At 44.6% G+C, this 24,325-nt stretch overlaps 1 protein-coding gene across 4 annotated transcripts in view; it reads left to right on the top strand.

Annotated features, from left to right (window-relative positions):
* The first annotated feature begins 4,550 nt into the window (after positions 1–4,550).
* Positions 4,551–24,325, top strand: part of RAB3C (RAB3C, member RAS oncogene family) — a 106,896-nt gene continuing 87,121 nt past the window's right edge. The window contains exons 1-2 of one of the 4 annotated variants that reach the window (XM_079995820.1): positions 4,551–4,646; positions 14,227–14,454. In XM_079995820.1, the coding sequence (XP_079851946.1) occupies positions 4,629–4,646; positions 14,227–14,454 (246 nt within the window). In that variant the 5' untranslated portion in view covers positions 4,551–4,628. Of the gene's footprint in view, positions 4,647–5,253; positions 5,551–9,822; positions 10,069–14,226; positions 14,455–24,325 lie in introns of those variants that run through there. The other 3 variants (XM_079995819.1, XM_079995818.1, XM_079995821.1) reach the window with 3 other exon arrangements.

Raw genomic sequence — 24,325 nt, 5'->3', positions numbered from 1 at the left:
AATTCAATTGTAGAAAGTGTTTCATAATAAATTCAATATTCTCTCCAGTAATCTGACTGGTTTTGTTTAAAACTTAAAGCTAGGACCATTGTCAGAGAGGAAATTCCTTGCAATGATTTTGTCAGTTGAATATCCCCATGGAAATTTACCTGGAAAATAATTTTGACAGGGTACAATCAATCTTTGTTCCATCCGGTTTCTTTTGTGAACAAATATATAATAGAGACTGTGATCAGAACAAACGGTCTTACAGGTCATTTGTGTTTGATCGAAATCAACACAGACGTTAAGTAATGGCTTCTATCTAACCATCCTTCGATATAACAATATGGGTTTTCCATGTCATTGGAAGCTTGTTTTCAATTTGTATTGCTGCCTGTTGCAGGAATTATAGATGGCATTTGCTCTCCTTTTGCATTAAATGGCTGAAAGACAAAGTGGCTCATTCAAAAAGAGGCATAAATCAGATGCGCAAAAATAGATGACTGCAGAGTACTCTTGATATAACACTTCACCCCAATTTACATATTAATGCACTGCAAGGTCTCTGGCAGGCTAAAAGATTATTTCAACACAATCATAGAGCCTTTGTATAAAATTTTCCTGATTAGCCTGTTTGGAGGCCAAATATACTCAACCCACCCTAGTCAAACCATTTATCTAGGTACATTTGGGCCTAAATGAAGAAATAGCAGGTATGTGACCACATCATTCATACTCCTAGACTGCACCACTTCAAACTGCAGCGTTCTAGCCTACTCTTCTCTCTCATGTACTCTGGGCGTGGTACATCACATGTCACCATCAGAAGTAAAATAGGGAGGTGCTGCCTTGCCGCTGAAGCAGCCCCTGCCCCCCAAAGCCTCTTTTACCTGGGTTGTGTGGTCACACCCACAGAGTGCACAAGATCTTGTGAGATTTCAGCAAGATCACATGAGATATTGAAGAAGAAGAAGAAGAAGAAGAAGAAGAAGAAGAAGAAGAAGAAGTGTAGTAGTAGTAGTAGTAGTAGTAGTAGTAGTTTGGATTTGATATCCCGCCTTTCACTCCCTTTAAGGAGTCTCAAAGCGGCTAACATTCTCCTTTCCCTTCCTCCCCCACAACAAACACTCTGTGAGGTGAGTGGGGCTGAGAGACTTCAAAGAAGTGTGACTAGCCCAAGCAGCTGCATGTGGAAGAGTGGAGACGCGAACCCAGTTCCCCAGATTACGAGACTACCGCTCTTAACCACTACACCACACTGGCTCTCATATTGCTGGAAGCCGTTGCCACCACCGCTTTTCTGCCAGCAGAGGAGGCAGCAGGGTGGGTGGGTCGCCTGTAGAGGTTCCTCCTCTTGGGGCTTCCACCCCTCGAGGCACCTGCCTCAGCCCTGCATCTTCTAGTTTTGTAAGTGCAGCGATTTCCTTTCTCCCTTCCACCTATATTCCAAAGTGTTACAGCCAGTTGTAGAACAGAGCTGCCACCTTACTTCCTGCTTCGGTGAGCCAGGATTATAAGGAACACCTACTAGGATTTATGTGTTGATCTTGAGAATAGATGGCCAGATAAGAATGACTCTTACGTGTTGATGTAATGTGAACAATGGGTTAAATTACACAATGCTTGGTCTATCAAAATGAAGATTTATGCCCTCGATACCTTTTCATACTTTCCCCCAGCCCCATGCCCCTTAAAACAGTCCCCAAATGCAGTTCTTTGAACAATATGAAGGCAAGGCATTTCAACATGGCGCTAGAAGAAAACATTTTGCTTGCTCTCAAAGCCTTGTGCTCTAGGCTCATAGTCTTGGTCTCTAGCAAATCCCAGCTGTCAACTTTCAAGCTATTTTCCATGTCATTGCTGCAGATAATAACACACTGATAGAGTGTCATCTGAACAGGGGTAAAAAAAGAAGAAGCCGTTTGATGGTCTTGTCAACAACTAAAACCTTTTAGTTTTGTTCCCTGAGGGAAATGCGATTTAAGCTAGGGAGTAAAAGGGGAGGGGAATTGCAGTGAGGCTGTCACAAGTAACACACTGGTTTCTGTGCACGAAAGAACACAAGGCAGACATCACAACATCTATCTATTTGTGACATTTGCAGCCTATTCTGGCACCCTTTTCCAGGGTAGTGGACTGGAAGGATCTGCTCTGGTAGAGCCTGGAGTGATTCCAGAATTAACATCTGGTACTTGTGGGGTGACTTTTCATCCTGTGAAAAACATCTTCCTTGCAAAAAAAAAAAATTTGCCTCGGAGTGGGTTAGCTATCCCACATAGCTCTTCGAAGATGAGCCCATGAGCAGAATGGAAGTAGCACATGGAAGCTGTGACAAAATGCTGAAGTCTGGATCAGACCAAAGGCCCACCTAGTGTAGTATCTCCTTCTCACATGGCCAACCAGTTGCCAATCGGAAGCCTGCAAGCACAATAACACTCTCCCCATGTGATTCTCTAACAGCCTCATCCTCCATGATTTTAGCTAAGCTGCTTTTTTGGTGGTGAAATATACTCTGAGTTGAGAGTGGATTTCATGCTCTTTATTCAGCTCATAGTGGTGAGGAGGAAATGGAAGTTCCCCCACAATATCTGCTTTATATACATTATTTACACAATGGACTACACGTGATTGGCTAGTTCCGGGATTCTCCTATAGGCCAATCAGGTTGTGGATTCACTTCCACCTGGAGCTGGATTGGGTGGCTCCTGCAGACCAATCATACTGCTGCATTGTTCTAGGACCAATCAGACTGCTGCATTTTGGATCCTATTGTTCTAGGACCAATCAGACTGCTGCATTTTGGATCCTATTACACTCAGTACATAACAGGTGGCTATCATTATGTCTTGTGCAAACAAATCCCAGAGTTTAACTGTGTTCTGTGTGAGGAAGTCCTTCCTTTAATCTCTCCCCAATCATCCACCACTAAGCTTTGTTGCACGACCCTGGGTTCCATTTTCTCCATGCTCTGCATGATTCCCACCCCTAACGGTCTGATTTGGGTTTAAACCTCTCCATGTAGACCAGCAGCATGGAGATGCCAGTTTCCACCTCCCTGCTCATCAGATTGATCATTTGATGAGCCAGGGTAGGGACAATAACTCAATATGCATGGATCAGCTGAGTAGGGGGGCATGAGAGCCACACACTCATCCCTGGCATGTGGACCCTGAAGAGTTAAAAGCCCCCCCTCCCCCAAAAAGGCTAACAACCTGTTCCAAAGCAGATTGGCAGAGAGCAACTTGAGTTTGTCATTAGAAGAAACGGCTGTCACACCACTGGTCCATATCACCTGCTAGCACCAAATTCCGGTTGGTAAAGGACATCCAGAATTTCTTACGCAGATGGTTCTCCCCTCCCCTTGGCTGGCTCATAACTATCAGAAAGCATGATATCACAGTTTTGAGAGCACCAGCCTTAGAAATGACAAAGCAGAACCCCTTTAAAGAAGAACTCATTTTTTAAAAAATTCAGCTCACCCACCCATGATGGTAAAGGAAGATGGCCTAGTGCCAGGTGACATTCCTGTTCCAGCTTCGGTTTCTCTTATCTTACAGCATAGCTTGCATGCATAGGAGAAGAATTGCTGCCTATTTTACACAGAACTTGTTTTTTTCTATGCGAGTGTTGACCAGTATATACACCTGTGACCCTGCCTGTATCTTTCACTCACACACTTTTCTCTATGCCATCTCTAGCCCAACACATTCAGTATACAAAGAGTGAGTGGCAGGTGAACATCCTTCAACAAACAGTGAACATACGCTAGGACATATGCTAGGGATTTGCAGTCAATCAAGTCTAAACAGGCGCATTATCACCATTATCATTATTAAATTTATCAAAGGAAGGTGGAAGAAAAATGATGGGGACAATAAAACAAAAATAAAAAATATCTAAATAATACTAATAACAACAAAAATACCCACTATCAGTTCGTATTACAGATACAGTAACCATCAATGCATACCTCTTGTTAACCAGATAAAGAAATATAAGCCCTCTAGCTGTCTAGATAGGTATCCACCACAAAAATGTTTTCAACATGGAATATAGAAAAATAGAATTGTGGGGTTGGAAGGTCCCCCAAGGATCATCTAGTCCAACCCCCTACAATGTCTTCCTACCGCTTGTCTAACGGGTCCCAGAAACACCCACCCACGAGACTGACTTCCAAGCCTGCTTTGCAACCAGATCAGCCAGAGACGGGCTTAATTAATTCGCCAGCCTCGTCTCTGCTGCACTGCTTTGTTTTGCTAGACATTTTATATAACTTGGTTGCTTCTGCCACACACACACGTGCCACGCTCCTCCCTCGGCCTCCTTCACCTGCTGTTCTTCTGGATCAGAGTTAATTAATGCGAAATTTCCAAAAGTGCCCAAAGGGAGGCTCAGGCGGATCGCGCGCGTGTTAATAGCGCTGCTAGGAAACTCAGCTCTGCGTTGGGCATCGCTTAATAACGCTTCCTCCACCTGCCGGGCGGTGGGGCGGGGGAAGAAGGCAAAGCAAGCGCGCTCTCCGCCTGGCCTCCCGACGCCACCAGCCGTCTCAGGGGCCGTCGCTTCCCCCACGAGGGTCTCCAGCTCTCTGTGTGTGGACTTGTCTCTTTCTCCGGCTGGTGCTACGTCGCCTGGGCGAGATCTCGATGGAAATCTACGGCAAGGTAAGAGCGCTGGGGGCTCCTCCACGCCCCTCTTTTCAAATACTTCCTTGAAAGCAGCTGACAAGCTTCTTCGCCTTTAACGAAAAGGACTCGCCAGTATGGAGTCCAAAGCAAAACACCCAACCGGCCTGATCTCTCGCTCTCTGCCGTCCTAGCAAATGAGTTCCAACCGCGACACCCGGAAAAAAAATATATATAGCAAACATCTTGGAAGCCGCCCGCTTCCCTTTTCTTTGAGAAACAGTAGTTAAAACAAGGGAAAGGTGGCTTTAAATGGGCGAGGCGGGCTTTGCATTTTCTCCTGTCTCTGTTTGTGGGGTGGGAATTGCATTTCTTGCCTATTTGCCTTCTCTGGGTTCTCCTAGAATCGCCTAGAGAAAGCGCAGAAACTTTCGCTCAACAGCGCGCAAATTGGCGGCCGCAGAGCCGCCCTCCCTCCCTGCGCCCCGTTTCCATGGAGCCGCCTCCTCGAGGGAGGGGGGTGGAGCTCCGGGAGGCGGCGGCGGAAGCGAGGCTCCCTGGGACTTGTAGTCCTGGCTCCCTCCGCTTTCCATTGGACCCGGGCCTGGGACGCGCGGCGGCTGGCACTACAGCTCCCACCGGCCGCCGCGAGGGGCGCTGGGCCAAGGCGCGGCAGGGGAGGCCGGGTGGACAGCTCCGCGGTGCTGAATTGTCTGCTGGGCTGCGAGGCGAGCGTGTTGTTGCTGCTGCTGCTGCTGCTGACGCGCCGGGCGCGTGTGTCTCTCTGTGCTTGTGTGCGTGGCGTGTAGACGGGGTTGGCCACGACTGCTGCTGCTTCGTCTGCTGCTGCTGCTGCTTCTCCCGCTTGCCTGTGAGACCCCAGTGGCCGAGGGGAAAGGACAGGGCGCGCGGCTGAACCATGAGGCACGAAGCTCCTGTGCAGGTGAGTGACAACAGACCGAAGGGGAACCGCGAGCAAGCCTGGCCGAACTCTGCGCGCGCTCTCGGGGAAAGGGTAGTGGCTACCGGGGGGGGGCGGTGAGATGGCGGGTGCGCGCACGAGAGACAGGCAGAGCGCGCGCCCCTCTCCTAAAGTCACTCGGTTGTTGTGCGATCGCTGCTGGTCATCTTTAGATGGGTTGTTTCTTTCGAAGAGGGAGGGGTGCTGCACTAGGCACAGATTGTCATATGTTGTTATTTAACAGACACTCAGACACACACCCCAAAATAAATCTCTGGTCACACGGATCTTGGTTGTTCCTTCACTGGGCAGGGAGGAAAGGCGAGGCGTCAACTCAAGCATCGCTTACTGAGTGAATCCAAGCCAGCTAGCAAACGCCTTTCCCCTGACAACACCATTTCCTCTTCCAAGAGGGTGAGTGTTAAAGATCCAGGGCGACAGCAGAGCACACAGAGCATGTTAAGGATTGCAGCCGTAATGTTGGAGGTTTCGTGAAAAGAAAAGAAGAAGCAGCAGCAACCCAACATAAGCCCATTTCCCCCTGGTATTAGCATAATAACACCAGGGGGAAATGGGTTTCTGTTATTGCAGTTTTGTATGATGGGTTATTTTCTTAAGAGCACACTAATTCTCCAGCATTAGGGGAGCAATCCTAAACACATTTACTAGGGTGTAATCCTTCCTCTCCTCACACACTGAGCATAGCAGGACTTACTCATGAGTAAAGATACGCAGGTTTGTTCTTCATGCTAGCTAACAGTGCAGTCCTGTGCAGGTTTACTCAAAAGTTAGGTACCCAATTGAAGCCTTAATGTTAGATCTTCTGTTAAGTTGCTTTTGATGATGTGATATATATTTTGCCTGAGGGATCATGTAAACCTGTGATCCCTAAATTCTTTTGCATAGTGTAAGTTTTGAAAGCAATGAGTCTCTGATCATAGGCACATCAAGGTAAGAAAATAGTAGCAATAATCATAAGTTAATATGTAATGAGTCTTAGAAGGGGAAAATAGCAGTTATGGGAATATTGTCATTCTGAAACAAAGAATGATATGTAGCTCAGAAGAAACTGAGAGTATCACTCTTGAAGATGCTTTTATGTGGAAGCTCTTACTATCCAGACTGAAGAAACAAAATAAAGTCCAGGTGTTTGTAATGTACAAAGGTATGCATTTTTTATCAAGTCACAATAATTTACTCCCATTTGTTGGGTTGTACTAAATGACCATTATTACAACTGTCATTTGAATGGCAACTCTACAATACTCACACTGATAAACACCCATCATTTTGGTATTAGAAATTTGGCCACCAAATCTTTACACTTTCATTCTGAGCTGTTGGGTTTTTACAATACATTGATTTAGCAAGTGTGTTTCCCCCTTCTGTAATGCAGGTTTTAACATTTACTCTTTCCAATTGCAAAAGAAAGTGAAATCTTAAAAAATATATATATCAAAATCTCAGTGTTCCCTTATACAGCACCTCTGTAAAAGGTTGGGCGTGCTTGATTATGAAAGGTGAATAACCATCTCGTCCGAATCACTAACCCATATTATGCTACATGCTGACACCCCATTATCTCTGCTATATCATTGTATTTTAAACATTTCATCCTGTGTCCTGACAAAACTAGAAACCTTGCTTATTTGTTGAAAGAGTAAAGATGTTTTTAATGAGAATTAAAGGTGAGTTTGCTGCAGGATTAGTTATGCAGGTTTTGTCTATTGAGAAAACTTACTTAGGAATAAGACTCGATGAACTCAGTTGGACTTATTTTGGGAACCAGGCATAGGATAGGGCAGCAGGACTGCAACCATACACTGTTACTTGAATGTAGGTCATATTGAATTCAACTGAACTTACTTCTGAGTAACAAAGTATAAGATTGGGCTGCATAGGTTTGTACAAACAGAACTGTGGTTGTAAGGTAGTACAGATAAAAAAAATTGGGCTGAAATATTTAATTTTGCATTGCCTTATCATCTATTCTGTTTTGATATTATGTATGGATGTTATAATCTTAATCTGACATTTCAAGATGGAAAGATCTGCTTTGCCCCCCCCCCCTTCCCTAAGCAGCAAAAGAGCTAATTATATATATATGTAAAGATAGCAGCAAAGCTGTCAAAAACAAAGCTGTGAGGGGCGGCAGCATTGAGGTGGACTAATAATGTATTTTTTTCCATGTCTCTTCCATAATTATAATTACAGAGCATCAAGGATTCTCTGAGATATGAAAATGCAATCAAGCAGAGTACTTCAGATTAGCATTTAAAGTCCACAAATAAAAATGCTTCCTCCTCCCCCTCCCTCCTGCTGAATATGTCTAGAATAATTCTGAATAAACCTTTAAGCAATTCCAGGTTCCATTCTTTTGTTCTCTGGTGGTTTGGAAGTTTCTGGTGGATTTTCTTTTCTGACTGAGTGTTGCAGACTTTGCAGAAGAGGCTGTAGGATTAGTTAAACTAGTTATCTCCTTAGACTCATTTTAATTTGTTAGTGAAAAGAAGCTTCGACTGTGGGATCCTATGCGTGTCTACTCAGATATAAGCACAATTTATTTCACTGGGGCTTATTTCCAGGTAAGTGAGTATAAGACTGCAACCTTAGTTGCCTACTATCCCTGCCCCCCCAAAATGCTTTTTGTTACAGAGACAATCAATTCTCTGTTCCATAGATGTATATGGCTTGTGGAATGAAATTGAAAATACCTGTTTATATCATTTATACCCCACCTTTCCTTCAAGAAGCTCAGGGTGGCATATTTCCTCTCCTGCGTTTTATCCTCTCAAGAATCCTGTGGTGTAAGTGACTGAGTGTGAGTGACTGGCCCAAGGTCACCCAGTAAGCTTTGTGGCTCAGTGGGGATTTGAACCCAGGCCTTCCAGTTCCTAGCCTCACACTCTAACCACTACACTACAGTGGACTTCACAACCAATGTACATGCTAGTGGATTTGAGGTACTTCCACACATCACATTCCCCATTCACGCAGTTAGTGTTAAACACCCGCCAAAGCAGTGCAGTCAGATGGGGATAGCCAATGTCAGGAAGTGCCCAAATCCCAAAGACTGGCTGGGTTCTATTTCCCATCATTTCAGATTGCTGCACTTCTGGCCTTATTAGCTGACTCAGACTGCACTGATCCTTTGCCTGCCCTCGTTTTCTCTGGAAGCAACATTTCCTTTCTTTTCCTCAGCAGAAGGAATTTTACCCCACCTTTGATTGCACACACATCACTCAGGGTGGCTTGCGACAATTAAATTTGCAATAAAACAACCACGTCAAACAAAATTCTATAAAGGGAGGCATAACAGATGAACGCAGTATTCTGCACAGCAAGGCAAACGCCTGCCAGAATAATAATAAAAAGCCTATTTGCTATTTGGCAGAAGGCAACAAACTCCTTCAGCTTCATGGGGCAAGTATGCCACAATTTAGGTGTGGCCACTGAGAAAGCCCTTTCGCTTGTCTCGGCAATGTGTCACCATAGGCAGGACACGACATGGGCTGTTCAAAGCACCTGGGAATCTTAGAGATAGAAAACAATCTGTCTTAGGTCACAACCACACCATACATTTAATACACTGTTATACCACTTTAGCAGTCATGGTTTCCCCCAAAGAATCCCAGGAACCCAGGATGCTGAGAGTTGTTAGAAGATCCCTCTTCTCACTGAGTTGCAGTTCTCAGAGTGGTTGAACAGCCAATATTTATTTTCAGGGAACGCAGGGAATTGTAGTTCTGTAAGGGGAATCTCCTAACAATTCTCAGTACCTACAGTTCCCAGGATGCTTTGGGAGAAGCCATAACTGAGAAAGTGATATTGTGCTTTAAATGAAAAGTGAGGATATGATCTTATTTTCCCAGGACATTTCTTCACTGGTTGATGACAGGCCTATTTACATATACATGTGTTTACTGGGCTTGACAACTTTCAGATGAACATGTGAGTTTCCTTCATGGAAACCATTGTGTGTGGGACAGAGCAGCTCCTTCTGTAGTGTTTGATGTGTGACAGTCCATTTGCACATGCAGGCCATCGATGGTAAGTTGAGCTTAGGATTTCTACCCCACCCCCTTGTGTCCATCCCATGCCCAGAAAAGGGGCAGGGTGAGTCATCATTCAGAAATAGATTGCTCATTTACTGGGAGCTGAAATGTGGTGGCTGGAATCCAAGTGATGGTAGTTGGTAGAAAGAACCATCTGTGATGTCATAAAAGAATCCCTGGAATCAGAAAAGATTCCCTCATCTTAACTGCTCTCACATAACCAAGTTTACCTAGAGGGTAGTTGGGGCTTCTTTGTTTGGAGATGAAACATCTGACATGGACCCTGCACACATTAAAATCCAGAGGAGGGGGAAAAACTGAATCCAACAGAGCCATCACTAATGGTGTGATACAGAGCATATACTCTTTCTTATTTGTGGCATCCAAAAGACTGAGTCAACATTTCCATCCAGCTATCCACCGTGATCCCAGGATGACTTTCCCGGTCAGTCACTACCAATTCAGACCTGATTAGTGCAAATGTGATTAGGATTCCTCACCCCCAAAGTGCATCCCTTTCAATTTGCTGACATTGAATCATGTTTTCCATTTTAATGCCCATTCACCAGGCTGGGAGAGTTCTTTTTGGAGCTTTTCACAATTCCTTTTTGTTTTAATCGCCCTGAACAATTTGATATCATCAGCAAACTTGGCCCCCACACTGTTCACTCCTAGCTCCAGGCCATTTGAGAACAAGTTAAAAAGTACTTGTCCCAATGCAGATCTTTGGCAAACCCCTTTAATACATTCCCCAATGTGTTTTATGATTTTCCTGATATTGTAAGTGAGCTGGAACTGGTCTGTGACTGTAATAATAAAAAATTCAATTCAATTCATCCCGGCATTGCTAGATCTATCCATTTCTTCCTACTATGCTTCCTAATCTTTACCAGGTTACTGACCTTGTTTTCTTATCTCATGACTGCTAAACGTATGTGTCTTTGGTGACGGACTTTTTCAAAAGCTTTCTGAAAATCTAAGTACACAATATTTACTTGATCAGCTTATCCACATACTTAATGACATTGTTAAAGGACTCTTAAAAGGTTATTAGCTATGACTTACCTTTGCAGCTATGATTCCTCTTCAGCAAAGTCTTGTTCTTCAGTATCAGGGATGGGAACAACTGAAACTTGGCACACCAGGCTGTTTTGAGAAGCTACATCCACCCACCCCACACTTTACACCAAACATGATGTCAGGTGTGGTGGGGCAGATAAGAGTGGGGCTTCAAAGGAAAAATTAGTGGCTTAAAGCAGGCTCTTGGTCATTCCTTTTGTGAGTCGAGGACCCCCCACCTGCGTAGGGGTAAAATAAGACACAAGGACACATGTATTTTAGGTTAACAGGCTAAAGTAGGCCACGGCTTTTATTGGTTACAGCATGTGAGTGGTATTGGCTTAGGCATTGGGTCAAACAACCTATATTTGACCCCAACTGTGCAGCCAGGGTCTTTAAAGGGTTAACAAACAGTGGGAGGAGCTTGTTGATGCAAAGACAACTGGAAGCTACCCCTGGTGTCACCAGGGGTTGTGCCATGGCCCTAGCCACTGGCAGGGCATCGGACAGGATCCACGACCACCGGATTCCTTTAACGGAATCCCCTACAAGGGGCGGGGTAGGTGGTGGCCTCATTCCTTTTATGGAGCAAGGAAAATCAATGTGTCCTGTGTTCAGCTTAGTTCAGAATGCTCTGACTTTTTGTCATAGAATCATGGAATTGTAAACTTGGAAGGGACCCCAAGTGTCATCTAGTCCAGCTGCCTGCAATGCAGGAATCCAAGCTAAAGAATCTCTGACAGATGGCCATCCAGCCTCTGTTTTAAAACCTCCAGTGAAGGGGATTCCATCACCTTCCAAGGTAGTCAAACAGCTCTTACTGCCAGAAATTTTTATATGATGTTCCATCGGCATCTCCCTCCTTTTAACTTGAATCTATTGGTTGCTCCATCTTCCATGTGACAGCTCTTTAAATATCTGAAGATGGCTATCATATCTTCTCTCAGTCTCCTCTTATCCAGGCTAAACATACCCAACTCCCTCATAAAGCTTGGTGTTCTGACTCTTGATCATCATGGTCACCCTCCTCTGCACATGCTCCAACTTGTCAATACCCTTCTTAAACTGCAGTGCCCAGAACTGGACATCATTTGGTTCACATGTACATCTCACACACAACTGAGGTGCCTTCTTAGAATTGAGCTCAAGTCCATCTCCCCTTGGATTGGTTCCACAGCCAACTCTTCTTCGGCACAGTCATTTTAGGGTATCTAGAAATGTCACCCTTTTGTAGTGACCAGAATATTTACCCAGTCAATGTGAGGGTAATTGAAGCTACCATTTGCCACAAGATGCTCTCCTTTGGATGCTGCTATTTTTTTTCATTCTCTACCTCAAGATCACCCTGGGCATTTTGTTCAGGAGAGCTGGGAATAGTATGTCCCCAGTACTAAATTACTTTTGGAGCCCAGAATGATTCTGTGGAGGAGTCTGCCTGTCTTATTCGGAATTACAGGCTTGTTTGGCTCTATGTTCTCATTCACTTGCTGAGTAACACTGCATCTAGTACACCCCTCCCAGTCCTTCTTATAGAATTTACACTCAGAGATAACTACATTCCACTCATTCTCTACATCCCACCCTCTAATTTTGTGATGTCCTTTAAAACCAGACCTTCCACCATCTCATCCACTCATTGGGGCTACTCAGTTCTGCCTCTCCATCTGACCATAATGTGCGGAAGATTTTAGTAAGAAGAATAGCACAAGGAAATGAAATTGGCAGTTACTGCCAAGTGACGGGACTGGGAGGCCTTTATGATGCCTCTGAACACACCAGGCTCTTCGTAATTGAGGAAAAGTAAAAGGAAGCGTAGCAAGCCTTCAGATGGGAGTGGTTATGTTTAATCAAAGAGATGAGTGGGAGTCTGCTTCCGTGTAGTGATAGCAGCAGGAATTCCTGAATCAGAGACTGTCATGAATAATTTTTTATATACACACACACACACTGCAACTCCATTCTTTGAAGTGCTCTTCAATTCATTTGTCTCGTAACACCAGCCAGTGATCCAAACTCCCCACCCTCTATATGAAATATTATCAGACAAGCTGTACTTTTAAAAGGAGGATAAGGCTCTTTATGCATTCAAGCTGAATTGAAAGGCTGGAGAGAACACTTGAAAAAACACCCAACCCCAACATCTCCTCCACAAGTGCCCTCCACACCACTTGGTACCTGTTCTAGCTTAGCCTGTATAATTTGTATTTTAGTGTAATGCAAGAAAATACAGTGTGTGCTGTGATGAAATACATTCTCAGACTTGATTGTTTACATTGAAATAGATGGAACAAGTTAAATCTTGATGTAACTTAAGCCCCGGGTAAGTGGGGTTAGGACTGCAGCCTAAGTGCAACTAACTTTGTCTGGGTCCGGCCCATAGAACCAAGTTTAATTTCCTGCTGACAACATTAGAACTAATGTTGTGTTGTTGTGACTGAAATAATTAGTTTTAAATTAGACAGAAAAGTCTCCCATGTCTGAATCTATCACTCCAGCCACTATACTGGCTCCAGAGGATGAGGCAAGAAGATGCCAAACAGCATGAGACCAGGTCAAGAATTTTTCTGGCGGCCTGACCTTGTACACATCTACTTGAAAGTCAGCTTCAATGAGTTCAATGGGACTTCCCCCCCTCCAGTAATTGTGCGCAGGACTGTAGCCGCCATGCAGCCTGAGCCTTCGCAATGTTCGTTCTACATAGAGCTGCAGAGATACGATTTAGTAATAAAAAGGATACCAGCAAATTATTTGAAATAATTGCATTATTGTGTAGTGGCTGGAATGTAGTAGTCTAACTTTCTAATCATCAGAATGTTGGACTAGGACTGGGGAAATCTTGGATTCAAATCCTCTTTCACCCACAAAGTCCACTAGGTGAGCTTCAGCCACTCACAACCTCTCAAATTAACCTACTTCACAGTGGCCATGGAGGAAAATCGTTGTAAGCTGTCCCCAGGATCCTTGGAGGATACAAATGTTGTAGAACACTGTGTTATTAAAAAGCAGCGCTGTTTGTCAGCAAGGCCAGTAGTTAACCCATAGACCTGAAACTGGATTAGTTTTGCAACACAAAGCTAATGAGAAAAAACCATTTTGCTTCCTACCTCCCACCCTACCTATTTTTTTTAACCCCTGAAGTGCTTTTCCATTTCATCCTCCCCTGACTTGAATTATGAGGGCCTGTAATGCTTTCCACAGCTATTAATTTTGACTGCAGTGCTGCCACTTGAGGGAAGGTTCTTTAACATTTTTGCAAATGGGGAGCTAGTTTCATACTGTGCTAAGTGAGTCATGATGGTGCTCTTTTGGAGACATTTTCAGCACTGGTCAGCACTTAAGTTTATAGCTGGATTACCAGGAGGGTTGGGGAATAGTTTAGGACCTCATTAAATTTGTCCTCTAATATTATGGTATGCAACACTGAGGAGCTCAATTAAATGCAAGCACTTTGGACTTACATGATGTGAACCTAAAGGATAAATCACAAAAGAATAACCCTCTTTCTTCCCCTTCCCCCGCACCACCTTTCTGAAAATTATTACAGATGGCCTCTACGCAAGATGCCAGGTTTGGCCAGAAGGACACATCAGACCAGAACTTTGATTACATGTTCAAACTGCTCATCATTGGAAACAGCAGCGTTGGGAAAACCTCTTTTTTGTTCCGTTATGCCGACGATTCTTTTACCTCGGCTTTTGTCAGCACCGTTGGGATCGATTTCAAAGTCAAGACGGTTTTCAAAAACGAAAAAAGAATTAAGCTGCAGATTTGGGTAAGAAAAATGGGGGGGGGGCCACAAATCTTTTTCTTCTTTAGAAGCTTGTGTAATGACCATCATAGACAGGTCTCCATATTTGCACTCTTAAAAATAATGGTTTGTGGTTTATTGTTAAATCTGAAGTGGGTACCTTGGCTTAATCGGAATGTGTTGCCATGCCCTTCTCCTGCTGCTCTTCTTCCTTCCTTCCTTCCTTCCTTCCTTCCTTCCTTCCTTCCGTCCTTCCGTCCTTCCTTTCTTCCTTTCTTCCTTTCTCTCTCTCTCCCTCTCTCTCTCTCTCTCTCTCACTCTCTCTCCTCCCCTCAGCTGGCAACAGGTTCCTTGACCTGCACATTTCCCTCTCCAGCTGAGATGCCTAGCTCTTCAAGCAGCAGCTGCCAAACATTTTGGTACAGCAGCCAGGGATTCAGATGGGTGACAAGAGGACAAAAAGACAGCATAAAGCCAAGCCAAGCCAAATTCGCTTTATCATCTGTGTGTGGGCCCCTGGCCACTGTGGGAAACGGGAGGTTGGACTAGGTAGAACTTTGATCTGATCCAGTAGGGTGCTTCTTATGTTCTAATGGCGCCCTAAAATTGACTGCCTCAACTCATCTAATGGGAGGAGTGGCCCTCGAAAGGCCCCAGACCCAGGAAAAGGGAGGGCTTATTCTCTGCACCCACCAAAGTGCTGTTATGCAATTTTGTGCACCTGCAAGGTAAGGCACCAGTATTAAACCACGCTTGCAAGATGTTGTTTACTTCCCAAGGGAAACATACAAGCCGCCAGAAAAGAGTCTTAACAATGGCCATTGGGAGCAAGTGAGAGGGAGGGAGGTAAGAATTTTCACACAGCAGATGAATCTTTGCACAACTAGTGAGGGTCAACTTTGCACTAGTGGTGAGTGAAGGTCAACTGATCCCCAGTGTCCTCCTATACATGCTAAACCTCACTGTCTTCAGGGACAAGACTTGGTGAATTCTTTCATGACTGTCTACCTAAGAAGTCTTGCCATTGCAAAATGAATTTCCCTTCTGACTGCTGCATTTGATTTAGTGTTTTTGCATTCCATACTTTGTGCTGCACTTAAGGCTAAAGTAAAATGATATGACTGCAGTACCCCCAGGGCTGCTAATGAAATAAGATATGAATCTTGTGAAAGTTGCTCTGTGAATTGATTTTAAATCAATTGAACGTGTTCCCCTCATTGCATAACTTGCAGTGACAGCTGCATTATTATAAGCATGTAGGCCCCATGTCTGCAAGATCATAGTATCCTTCCACTGTATTGCTTTCATCCAACTGCTTTGGATGTTTGATGATGATGATGATGATGATGATGATGATTTTGTAATTGTGTTCTAAGTGTGGACTAGTAAGTGAAAGGGGACTGTATCCAATGTTTTGTCCTACCCAGAGTAGATCACTGAAATTAATGGACATGACTAACAAATTCATTCCTTTTGGTGGGTTTACTCTGAGTAGCACTGGATACAATTCAGGGTCTGTAATTTCCTTGGCATATCATGCAAGTGTGTTTATTCAAAGTACAGTATATGTTTCCATTCCCCACTATTTGTACTAGTTGCTGCTGAAATTAAGATTTGATGAATTGTTGGATGTGATCATGTGATAGCCCACTATAAGGAGGGACATACCTTCTTTTCATTCATTCATTCATCACAGCTGTATAGGAGAAGGGCCATAATAAAGTGAGAGAACATATGCTTTGTATCCCAAAGGTCCCAGGTTCAATCCTTGGCATCTCCAGATAGGGCTATGAGAGACCCCTGCCTTGCACCTCAGAGAACCACTGCCAGAGTGAATCCTGAGATGGTTGCACCAGTGGTCCGACTTAGAGGCAGGCAGCTTTCCCTGTTCTTCTGTCTTCCTGTGTTTAACGAATTGCAAGCATACAGGGGGTGTAGAGATGTTTTAGGATGTACAGTGGAACCTCTGTTTTCAAGTGTCTTGGAAGCTGAATGATTCAGAACCCGAACGCCGAAAACACGGAAATGAATGCTTCCATTTTCGAACGTGCCTTGGAAATCAAATGGCTTCTGAGGCATGTTTCTCCATTTTCTCGATTGAAATTGCCGACCGCCCATTGCACCTCAGTCGTCACATGTTTCAGAAGTCAAACAGTCTTCCAGAATGGATTAGGTTTGACAACCAAGGTTCCACTGTATTTGTGGGAGGAGGTGAAGTTGGAAAGAGACAGCTTTGGTGGCCATCTGTTCTACTATTCAGGCTCTTTGAGAGGCTATCAGGCATCCTCTGTTGGAAGGTGTCCTCTGTTGGGAGGACTATCTAGTTCAGTGTAAAGATAAAGAAGCATAGGAGGGGGAGAGCAAGGATTTTTAGCATTGCCCATCAGCAGCACCTGAGCAGCAAGCTGTAGCTGGCACACAGCTCAGCTGGACATATTTTTCCCTGCTATGGTGAGATGTGTTGCTTTTCTGTGTAAATTACAGTCATTATTTCTAAATCTGCAGCTTTTATGCAAACCCATAGCCTCTGTTTTGACAATGCATTCATTTCCCCTTTTGTGGCGATGCATAAGTGGCCAACTTAGCGGCAAGCATGGCCTGGACTGCCAGATGCTAGGAGCAAACCAACAGGGAAGACTCTCTCTCTGATTTTCTGGTTGTGAGCTTCTGGCTGGTATATCTGGTGGACTCAGGGCCGGCCCTACCATTGGACAGGCAACCACCTCTGGCAGCAGAAGCTGAAGGGACAGCAGCAGTTTACCTGCTAAGCAGTTCCACTTAACCTCCCTTTCCTTTCCTGTCTGTTGGGAGACCTGTGAATTCCTGGGCTCCCTAAACTAGCCTGCCACCATCGCTGGTGTAGATTCAACTGCGATTCTTATTAGCATTTGGCTGTTGGATGGAAAAGATGCATCAGTTTGTCCTTTGCCTCAGGCAGCAAAATGTCTGAGGTTGGCGCTGGTCAGAAGTACTGCAGATCTGATCCAATACATTGGTTGTTACACTCTTAAGACCTAGCCTAGGAACACATCCATGAGCTCTACCTGAGTAGACGCTTCCCTGTTATCTTCTTTATCAGAAATGATGGCACATTCACAGTGAAATTTCATCTCTTAGCTCTCCTAGCTCTGAAGAGCAAGGCCTACCAGCTACTTAGTGAGGTGGCCATCTCAAGGATTCTGTATGCTATGAAAGGGCAGCAAACTGTTAGACTATTTTATAAAATTATTGTTGTGTTTTTACTGCCAGCAAGGAGGAGAGGTTCTGGTGTGTTTTTTCTGCCCCAGGTGCCAAAATAACTGAGTTGGCCTAAGGTACTTATTTACCTTGACGCACAGTGGGTATGGGGGAAGATTTGGCACTTTTTGAAATAGAAACCTTTTCCCTCACTCTGCATGGAGACAGGAAGATGCACCCAGCTTTAAAAGCACTGTATTCAAGCTGGAAATGAAGGGTTGGGAACGTAATGAGAGGGTGTTCCTTTGCAGCTGCGGCTTGAATTCAAACCAGGGCTGCAAAGGAGGAAAGGGTGGTAGTTTAGGCATGGAGCATCAGTTGTGCATGCAGAAGGTTCCAGATTCAACCCTGGCCAGGTAGGGCTGGGAAAGTTCCCTGTCTCGAATTCTGGAGAGCTGCTGCTAGGGTCAGGATGCTGTCAGCAGCTGGTTACCCAGGAAAGTATAAAGACAAGGAAAAGTTTCTTACTGTCTTTTTATTTCAATCTTTACAGAGAGAGGCTATAGAACCCAGCCTCTTGGATAATGGCGTTGCCCCAAGTGAACCTCCACTCCCTGTCTCTCCCACTTCCTCATTCGTCAGTCTCATCATCTCCTCTACGGGTGCTGCTACATGCCCTCTGTCTTTGAGCTCTTTGCTCTCCTACTTTTAAGGCTCGCCAGGTAGCAGGAGATGGAGGGTCTGGAATGCTTGTCAGCTGGGTGTTGCTCTGGCTGTCCCATGATTTCCCAGCTTTCCCCCCTCATCTGCCTCTGAGCTGCTACCTCCGTCAACCTCCTGTTGTAAATCTGTACTGTCTTCCTCTTCCATTTCCTACTCCCTGGAAGGGTCAGGATGGGGAGGCAGTCTCCACCATTCCTCCTCTGCCCAGTCCCTGACAGCCAGTCAGTGCAGGCAATACTGAGGTAGATGGATCAATGGTCTGTATTGGTGTGGGACAGCTCTCTGTGAATGGATGAACTGGAAGTACACTTAGCATGCAGCCCTGTTTAGGGAAGTTTTTAATGTTTGATGTTCTATTGTGCTTTTAATTCTGTTGGGAGCTTCCCAGAGTGGCTAGGGAAACCCAGCCAGATGGCCGGGGTTTGTATAAATAAATAAATAAATAAATAAATAAATAAGGTTTGCAATTTGAATAACCTGATTACCTATGACACCAGGTGATTGGCAGGTGGTCCACTTTCAGAGGGTTTTGGGTCTGGTTATTTGGCTGCATCCAGTCCCCCACTCCTGGTACAAATGCACTGTTAAGCAACTCCACCAGAAAACACCATACACTGGGGTTTACAATGTTTTGTAACTCCTGCAGACGTCCTTACTCACTTTCCATTGCAGTGGAAAACATGTTACAATTGCCTCTGCTCCTTGATTTGCATTGGCCCCTCTAATCCCTGGCATAAAACTCATCAACTTCTCAGGAGGGAGTTTAAAGAAATGATCAAAGGCTCTGGGGTGGACTCTCTTTGATCACTTGGGTGAGCCATTTTGGAATGAGTTAACCCAGGAATTGAGTTGACACACAGCTCTCCGTTTCTGGGTCTTAATTTGAAGATATGGAAGACTCTTTTGCAAGCAGTGCTATGCTTGCTGCTTTGAAATAACTCTGCGGAGACTCTCAGCTTTGATAATTGAGCATTCCTATTTAAGCCAGTAATGACATTTAAATATCAGCATGGCTCTTTGCAGGCCTTATAATAGAGAGAAATGGAAAATAAACCACCAATACAAAATTATTTCTTTAAAAAACAGGAGGAGACTAGCAGCAGATAAAGGCCAGTTGCCACTAGAGTCCTTTCTCAAGGACATCATTTGGCAGAGGATTCCTCAGCTTTTGATTTGGTTAAGAAAGCCCAAACTTTTTTGAGGAGCGAAGAAAGAATTTCTTCAGACAGTGCGGGCAGAGACTGATGAGAGGTGATAGATGCCTTGCATGGTGTAGCAGGATGAATGTCACACTTGACAATCTTTGCACTCTGGATTATTTCTTTATATCATGTGTAACAACATGTGGCCAGCCAGCCATATTCTTTCCCAGGCTATGCCATTCCCTGCCCCAAGAGTAAATCAACATTCTGAGCTCACTGAGCTACATTGGGGCTCTTCCAGACTAAAGGGGTTTTGAGGGAGGTGTATTATGCAACTTTTCATTGATGCAATAATAGTGTGTTGGCGGTGGATTTATACTTCACTATCCATGTAGCAAGGGACGCGGGTGGTGCTGTGGGTTAAACCACAGAGCCTAGGACTTGCCGATCAGAAGGTGGGCGGTTCGAATCCCTGCAATGGGGTGAGCTCCCGTTGCTCAGTCCCAGCTCCTGCCAACCTAGCAGTTCGAAAGCACGTCAAAGTGCAAGTAGATAAATAGGTACCGCTCCAGCGGGAAGGTAAATGGCGTTTCCATGCGCTGCTCTGGTTCGCCAGAAGCGGCTTAGTCATGCTGGCCAAATGACTCAGAAGCTCCCTCGGCCAATAAAGCGAGATGAGCACCGCAACCCCAGAGTCGGTCACGACTGGACCTAATGGTCAAGGGTCCCTTTACCTCTTTATCCATGTAGCATCCTACGTTGTTAGTTGTTCTACAATGTTCCCCTAATGTTATGGCACTATTGCTGTCTGGAGGGGTACTATAGCGTAATGAGTGCACCCTCTAAATGTTACCTAAACAGCTTGGAACAAATGCTCAATAAATAACAATCACCATCTTAAACCGCTCTGCAAACAAAATGCTCAATAAACAGGTCATCTGGAAGCAACCAGAGTTGCTCTTCCACTTCCAGCTTTAAGCAGAACAGCACTGTTTGAGTGCTGCGAAATCATCTGCATCTGGAAGCCCCCGGAGTTGATATCTGGCATTGCTTATTTTCTTCTTGTCTCAGATTCATTCCTCTCCCTCCACATTTGTATCATGGCTTCGATGACAAGCCATTAACTTCAAGTGCCTTGAGTTCTTTGGCGAAAAGGTGGCATCGAAGGGTAGTAAGTAAATACTGTACTTTTTGCTCTGTAAGACTCACTTTTTCCCTCCTAAAAAGTAAGGGGAAATGTGTGTGCGTCTTATGGAGCGAATGCAGGCTGTGCAGCTATCCCAGAAGCCAGAACAGCAAGAGGGATGGCTGCTTTTACTGCACAGCGATCCCTCTTGCTGTTCTGGCTTCTGAGATTCAGAATATTTTTTTCCTTGTTTTCCTCCTCCAAAAACTAGGTGCGTCTTGTGGTCTGGTGCGTCTTACAGAGCGAAAAATACGGTACATAATGTAAGAAGGGGAAGGGGCATTTTATTTCCCACTTGGAGTCCTGCCTGCAAACAAGTGATGCTGAGCTGGCAAGTGAAAAGCTAAGGTCCAAACCAGGGGTGGTTTGTTCTCTCTCTCTCTGTGTCTCCTTTTTTGTAGGGATAGTGGAAGAAATTCGATTCAGTTTGCATGTGAAGACAAAACTGCCCAAATAGCGCTTCTGAAAGCGTGTGAACCGAAGCACTAATATCAATCAAAACTTGCACACCTCCAAACTGTGCAATGCAGTTCTCCAGCCAGGCAATCTGTACAAACGTTATGCACTAAAGCTGTGCACTATATTGCATATATTAATGAAAAAAACATTTTAAGAATGCATTATATAAGAGGAAATTGCTTCATGTAGAACTGCATAAAATGTGTGGATTAGAGAAATTCATTTTTTGTGTGATTACTTTTATATTTTTAAAAAATGATTCGGAAAAAGTGGGAAACTGAACCCATGATTGGAAAAATGAGAAGCTGTGGGAAACTGCAATGGACAGAACTGCCTATTCATATCCCTTAGGCATTGCTTTGGTAACAGGCAGCCTTGTGGGACTGCTTTGATGACTGGGGAGAAGGGGGTGGTCTGGATGAGGGTGTTTAACTCTTTCATCACATGTCTTTTCTCCAATGTAACCCCCCCCCCATGCTATTAGCATTGGCAGAGTGTGTGGGTGAAAAGATAGGTACTGTGTTTCTGTCTCCCTTCCTCCCCCACACAAATACTGCAGAATTAGTAGCTTGGGAGTGGAAGGAGAGGGTTAACCCCCACCATTTCCTGGTCTTCAAAGCAACCCAGAAGGCCTTCTAATTAGCAAAACAAAAACAGCAGGAGATCCCAATGGCAGATTTCCTGCACCATCACAACTGGTTTGGTTGTGAGTTAATTATATTTCAACATTATATTGAGTGAAATTTAATTATATTTTGGGTTGGTTTTTTAATTATTATTTTTAAAGATAACCGCTATAGCAGCAGTGTCCTTTAAACTCTTTGGGTTATTCATTAAGGTGTTCCTTATTCCCTCACCTGGTCATGAAGCATTGGATCTACTTAAATCTTACCTGCTAGATAGGTACCCTGAATCAATTACTAGGGGAATGAAAGTGGAAAAAAGAACTGACAGTAACTTCCTGTTTTTCCTCTCTATCTTTTTCTCCACAAGGAAAGCACGAACCCAAAATGAAATTTCATAACTGCAGCTTAAGAGAAAAGGGTCTGGTAGTTAATTTCCCCTGTGGCGAATTCTCTTTCCTGGTCTTCTCTGGTTTCCTTTCTGTCCAATTTGTGTTAATTTTCAAAGTACCCTGTGCAATACCTGCTGTTGTTTTTCTCTTGTTAATTATCTGAGGCCTCCAATTGCCATTTTTCCCCACAAGTCTTCACAGAGGGCCAAATGACCCAACACAAATTCAGTACCTACAGGATATTCTTGGAACAAATTTTCTTGGGTCTTTTATCACATTCTTATCAGCCCTGGAGAGAGTCGCCACAAAAGAAGCAGCAGCAGAATTGATGCGTCTAATGCATGGCTGGTGCTGGACTTCAGGGGGCTCCTGGTACAGTGGCCCTGATGCCCACCCAGCACCCATCCCCTGCATGCAACCACACAGCATGGGTAAAAGGCAACCCCCTCTCACCGCCAGCATTACCTTCCATCCAGGTGAGGTAGTGTCACTTCTGTGTAGGAGCCAGACTTGGCAGGGCTGGATTAAGACCTTTAGAGGCCCCAAGCACTTAAACGATTTTAGTGCCCCCATATATATCTGCTTCAATATATAAACAATAATAAACCGTAAGTTAAAATTATATTTTTTGAAAACTACAGTAAGATGGAAAAGAATGCTTATTTTTGTAATCTTCCACTTTATTTATATTTGAAAAAAGTTCTCCTGCTTTTTTCTAATTGTAGAGTCTTTGATCAGATCCTTGAAACTAATCTTTCATGACACATCTGCCTCTATACTTAGTAGAGATAAGGCGATCCAGCCTGCCTTGTTGCATAGTTGTTCTCTTGGGATTTTTAATATACTTCAACTGAGAAAATGAATGCTCAGCTTGAGCGGTTTGCGACCATTAATGTTAAAAATCCAGCAATGGGAAATTTCTGTGGTGCCCCCCTTGCCTTGATACCCTAAGCATATGCTTATTTTGCTTAATGGTTAATCCAGCCCTGAGCCTTGGCTCTCAGCATCTTAGTTTACCCCAATACAACAGATCTGTGGAATCTATAGATTTCTATAGAGCAATATAAGAGAGCGTTAGGGCCCATTCAAAGCATCAATGGCCAGCAGTGGAACATATGCCCGCGCTGTCCAGGGCGGGCGCTCTCTCAAGGGGGGCATGGCCCGAAAGGTGCCCTCCCAGGCGTGGGATAGCCGCTCGGGTGCCCAGAGTGGTCCACGCGCCCTGCCACCAGGGGTGGAGCAAGCTGCCCATGGCGGACATTCGGCACGCCGCCTGCCTGCAACTTCCAAACCTCCCCCAAGCTATCAAAACAAAAGAGGAAGGGGGGAAATGCCACCAGCAAAACGGCACAGTTCCCCCCTTACCCTGACAGCTTGAGGTAGGCTTGGGAGTCGTGGGCAGATGGCACGCTGAATGTCATCCTCCTCAGTGAGGGCACCTGGGGTGATCCGCCTCCACCGCCCCCCTTCCTATGCCCCTGTCAGCGGCACCCAGCCATTGCTGTGATGCCACCGGGGTGTTCAGCAGGGGGGTGAACGTAGAGGGGCAGCACAGCCGGGTCAAGCTAGTGAGGGGCCCTTCTAAGTGCCAGAGGCCCCTGACCAGTGCCTGGCCTGGCTGACCGCTGGTTCTGGCCCGGATTTCACATTTTAGCAATTTCATGTTGTAGAAACTGTGCAGTAGGAGAAGAGCAAGTCAGCCTTGCTGGTTAGCTCAGTTAGTTAGAGTGTGGTGCTGACAATGCGAACGTCATGGGTTCGATCCCTGCGTTGATGCATATTCCTGCATTGCAAGGAGTTGGACTGGATGATTCATGGCGTTCCTTCCACTTCTATGATACTTTTTCCCCAGCTTTACAATTTACATTTGTATTCAATTAGTAATCATAACCTTACACATATAGGATTCCCTGAATCCACCCCTCCATGGCTTCCATTATTAATCTGTTTTCAACTGCATCTTATAATATTCTTCATTCTTTCTTAAAATTCCCCCCTTTTTTAACCATAGTTCCTATTACATTACAAGTGTTTCTACATTCCTGCCAAAGTTTTCAGTTGTTTACAGTGTTTTCCAAGGTAACTTATAATTTTTCCCCCATTAAAGTTTCTGTCTTCTTGGTTTCTAATCTTCCTGGTCATTTTCGCTATTTTGGCATAGTCCATCATCTTTGTCAACCACTCTTCTCTGGT

The sequence above is a fragment of the Podarcis cretensis genome, assembly GCF_951804945.1.
Source record: "Podarcis cretensis genome assembly, chromosome: 11".
Lineage (NCBI taxonomy): Eukaryota > Metazoa > Chordata > Lepidosauria > Squamata > Lacertidae > Podarcis > Podarcis cretensis.
The sequence above is the reverse complement of the archived record's forward strand: the minus strand, read 5'-3'. Positions and strand labels throughout refer to the sequence as shown.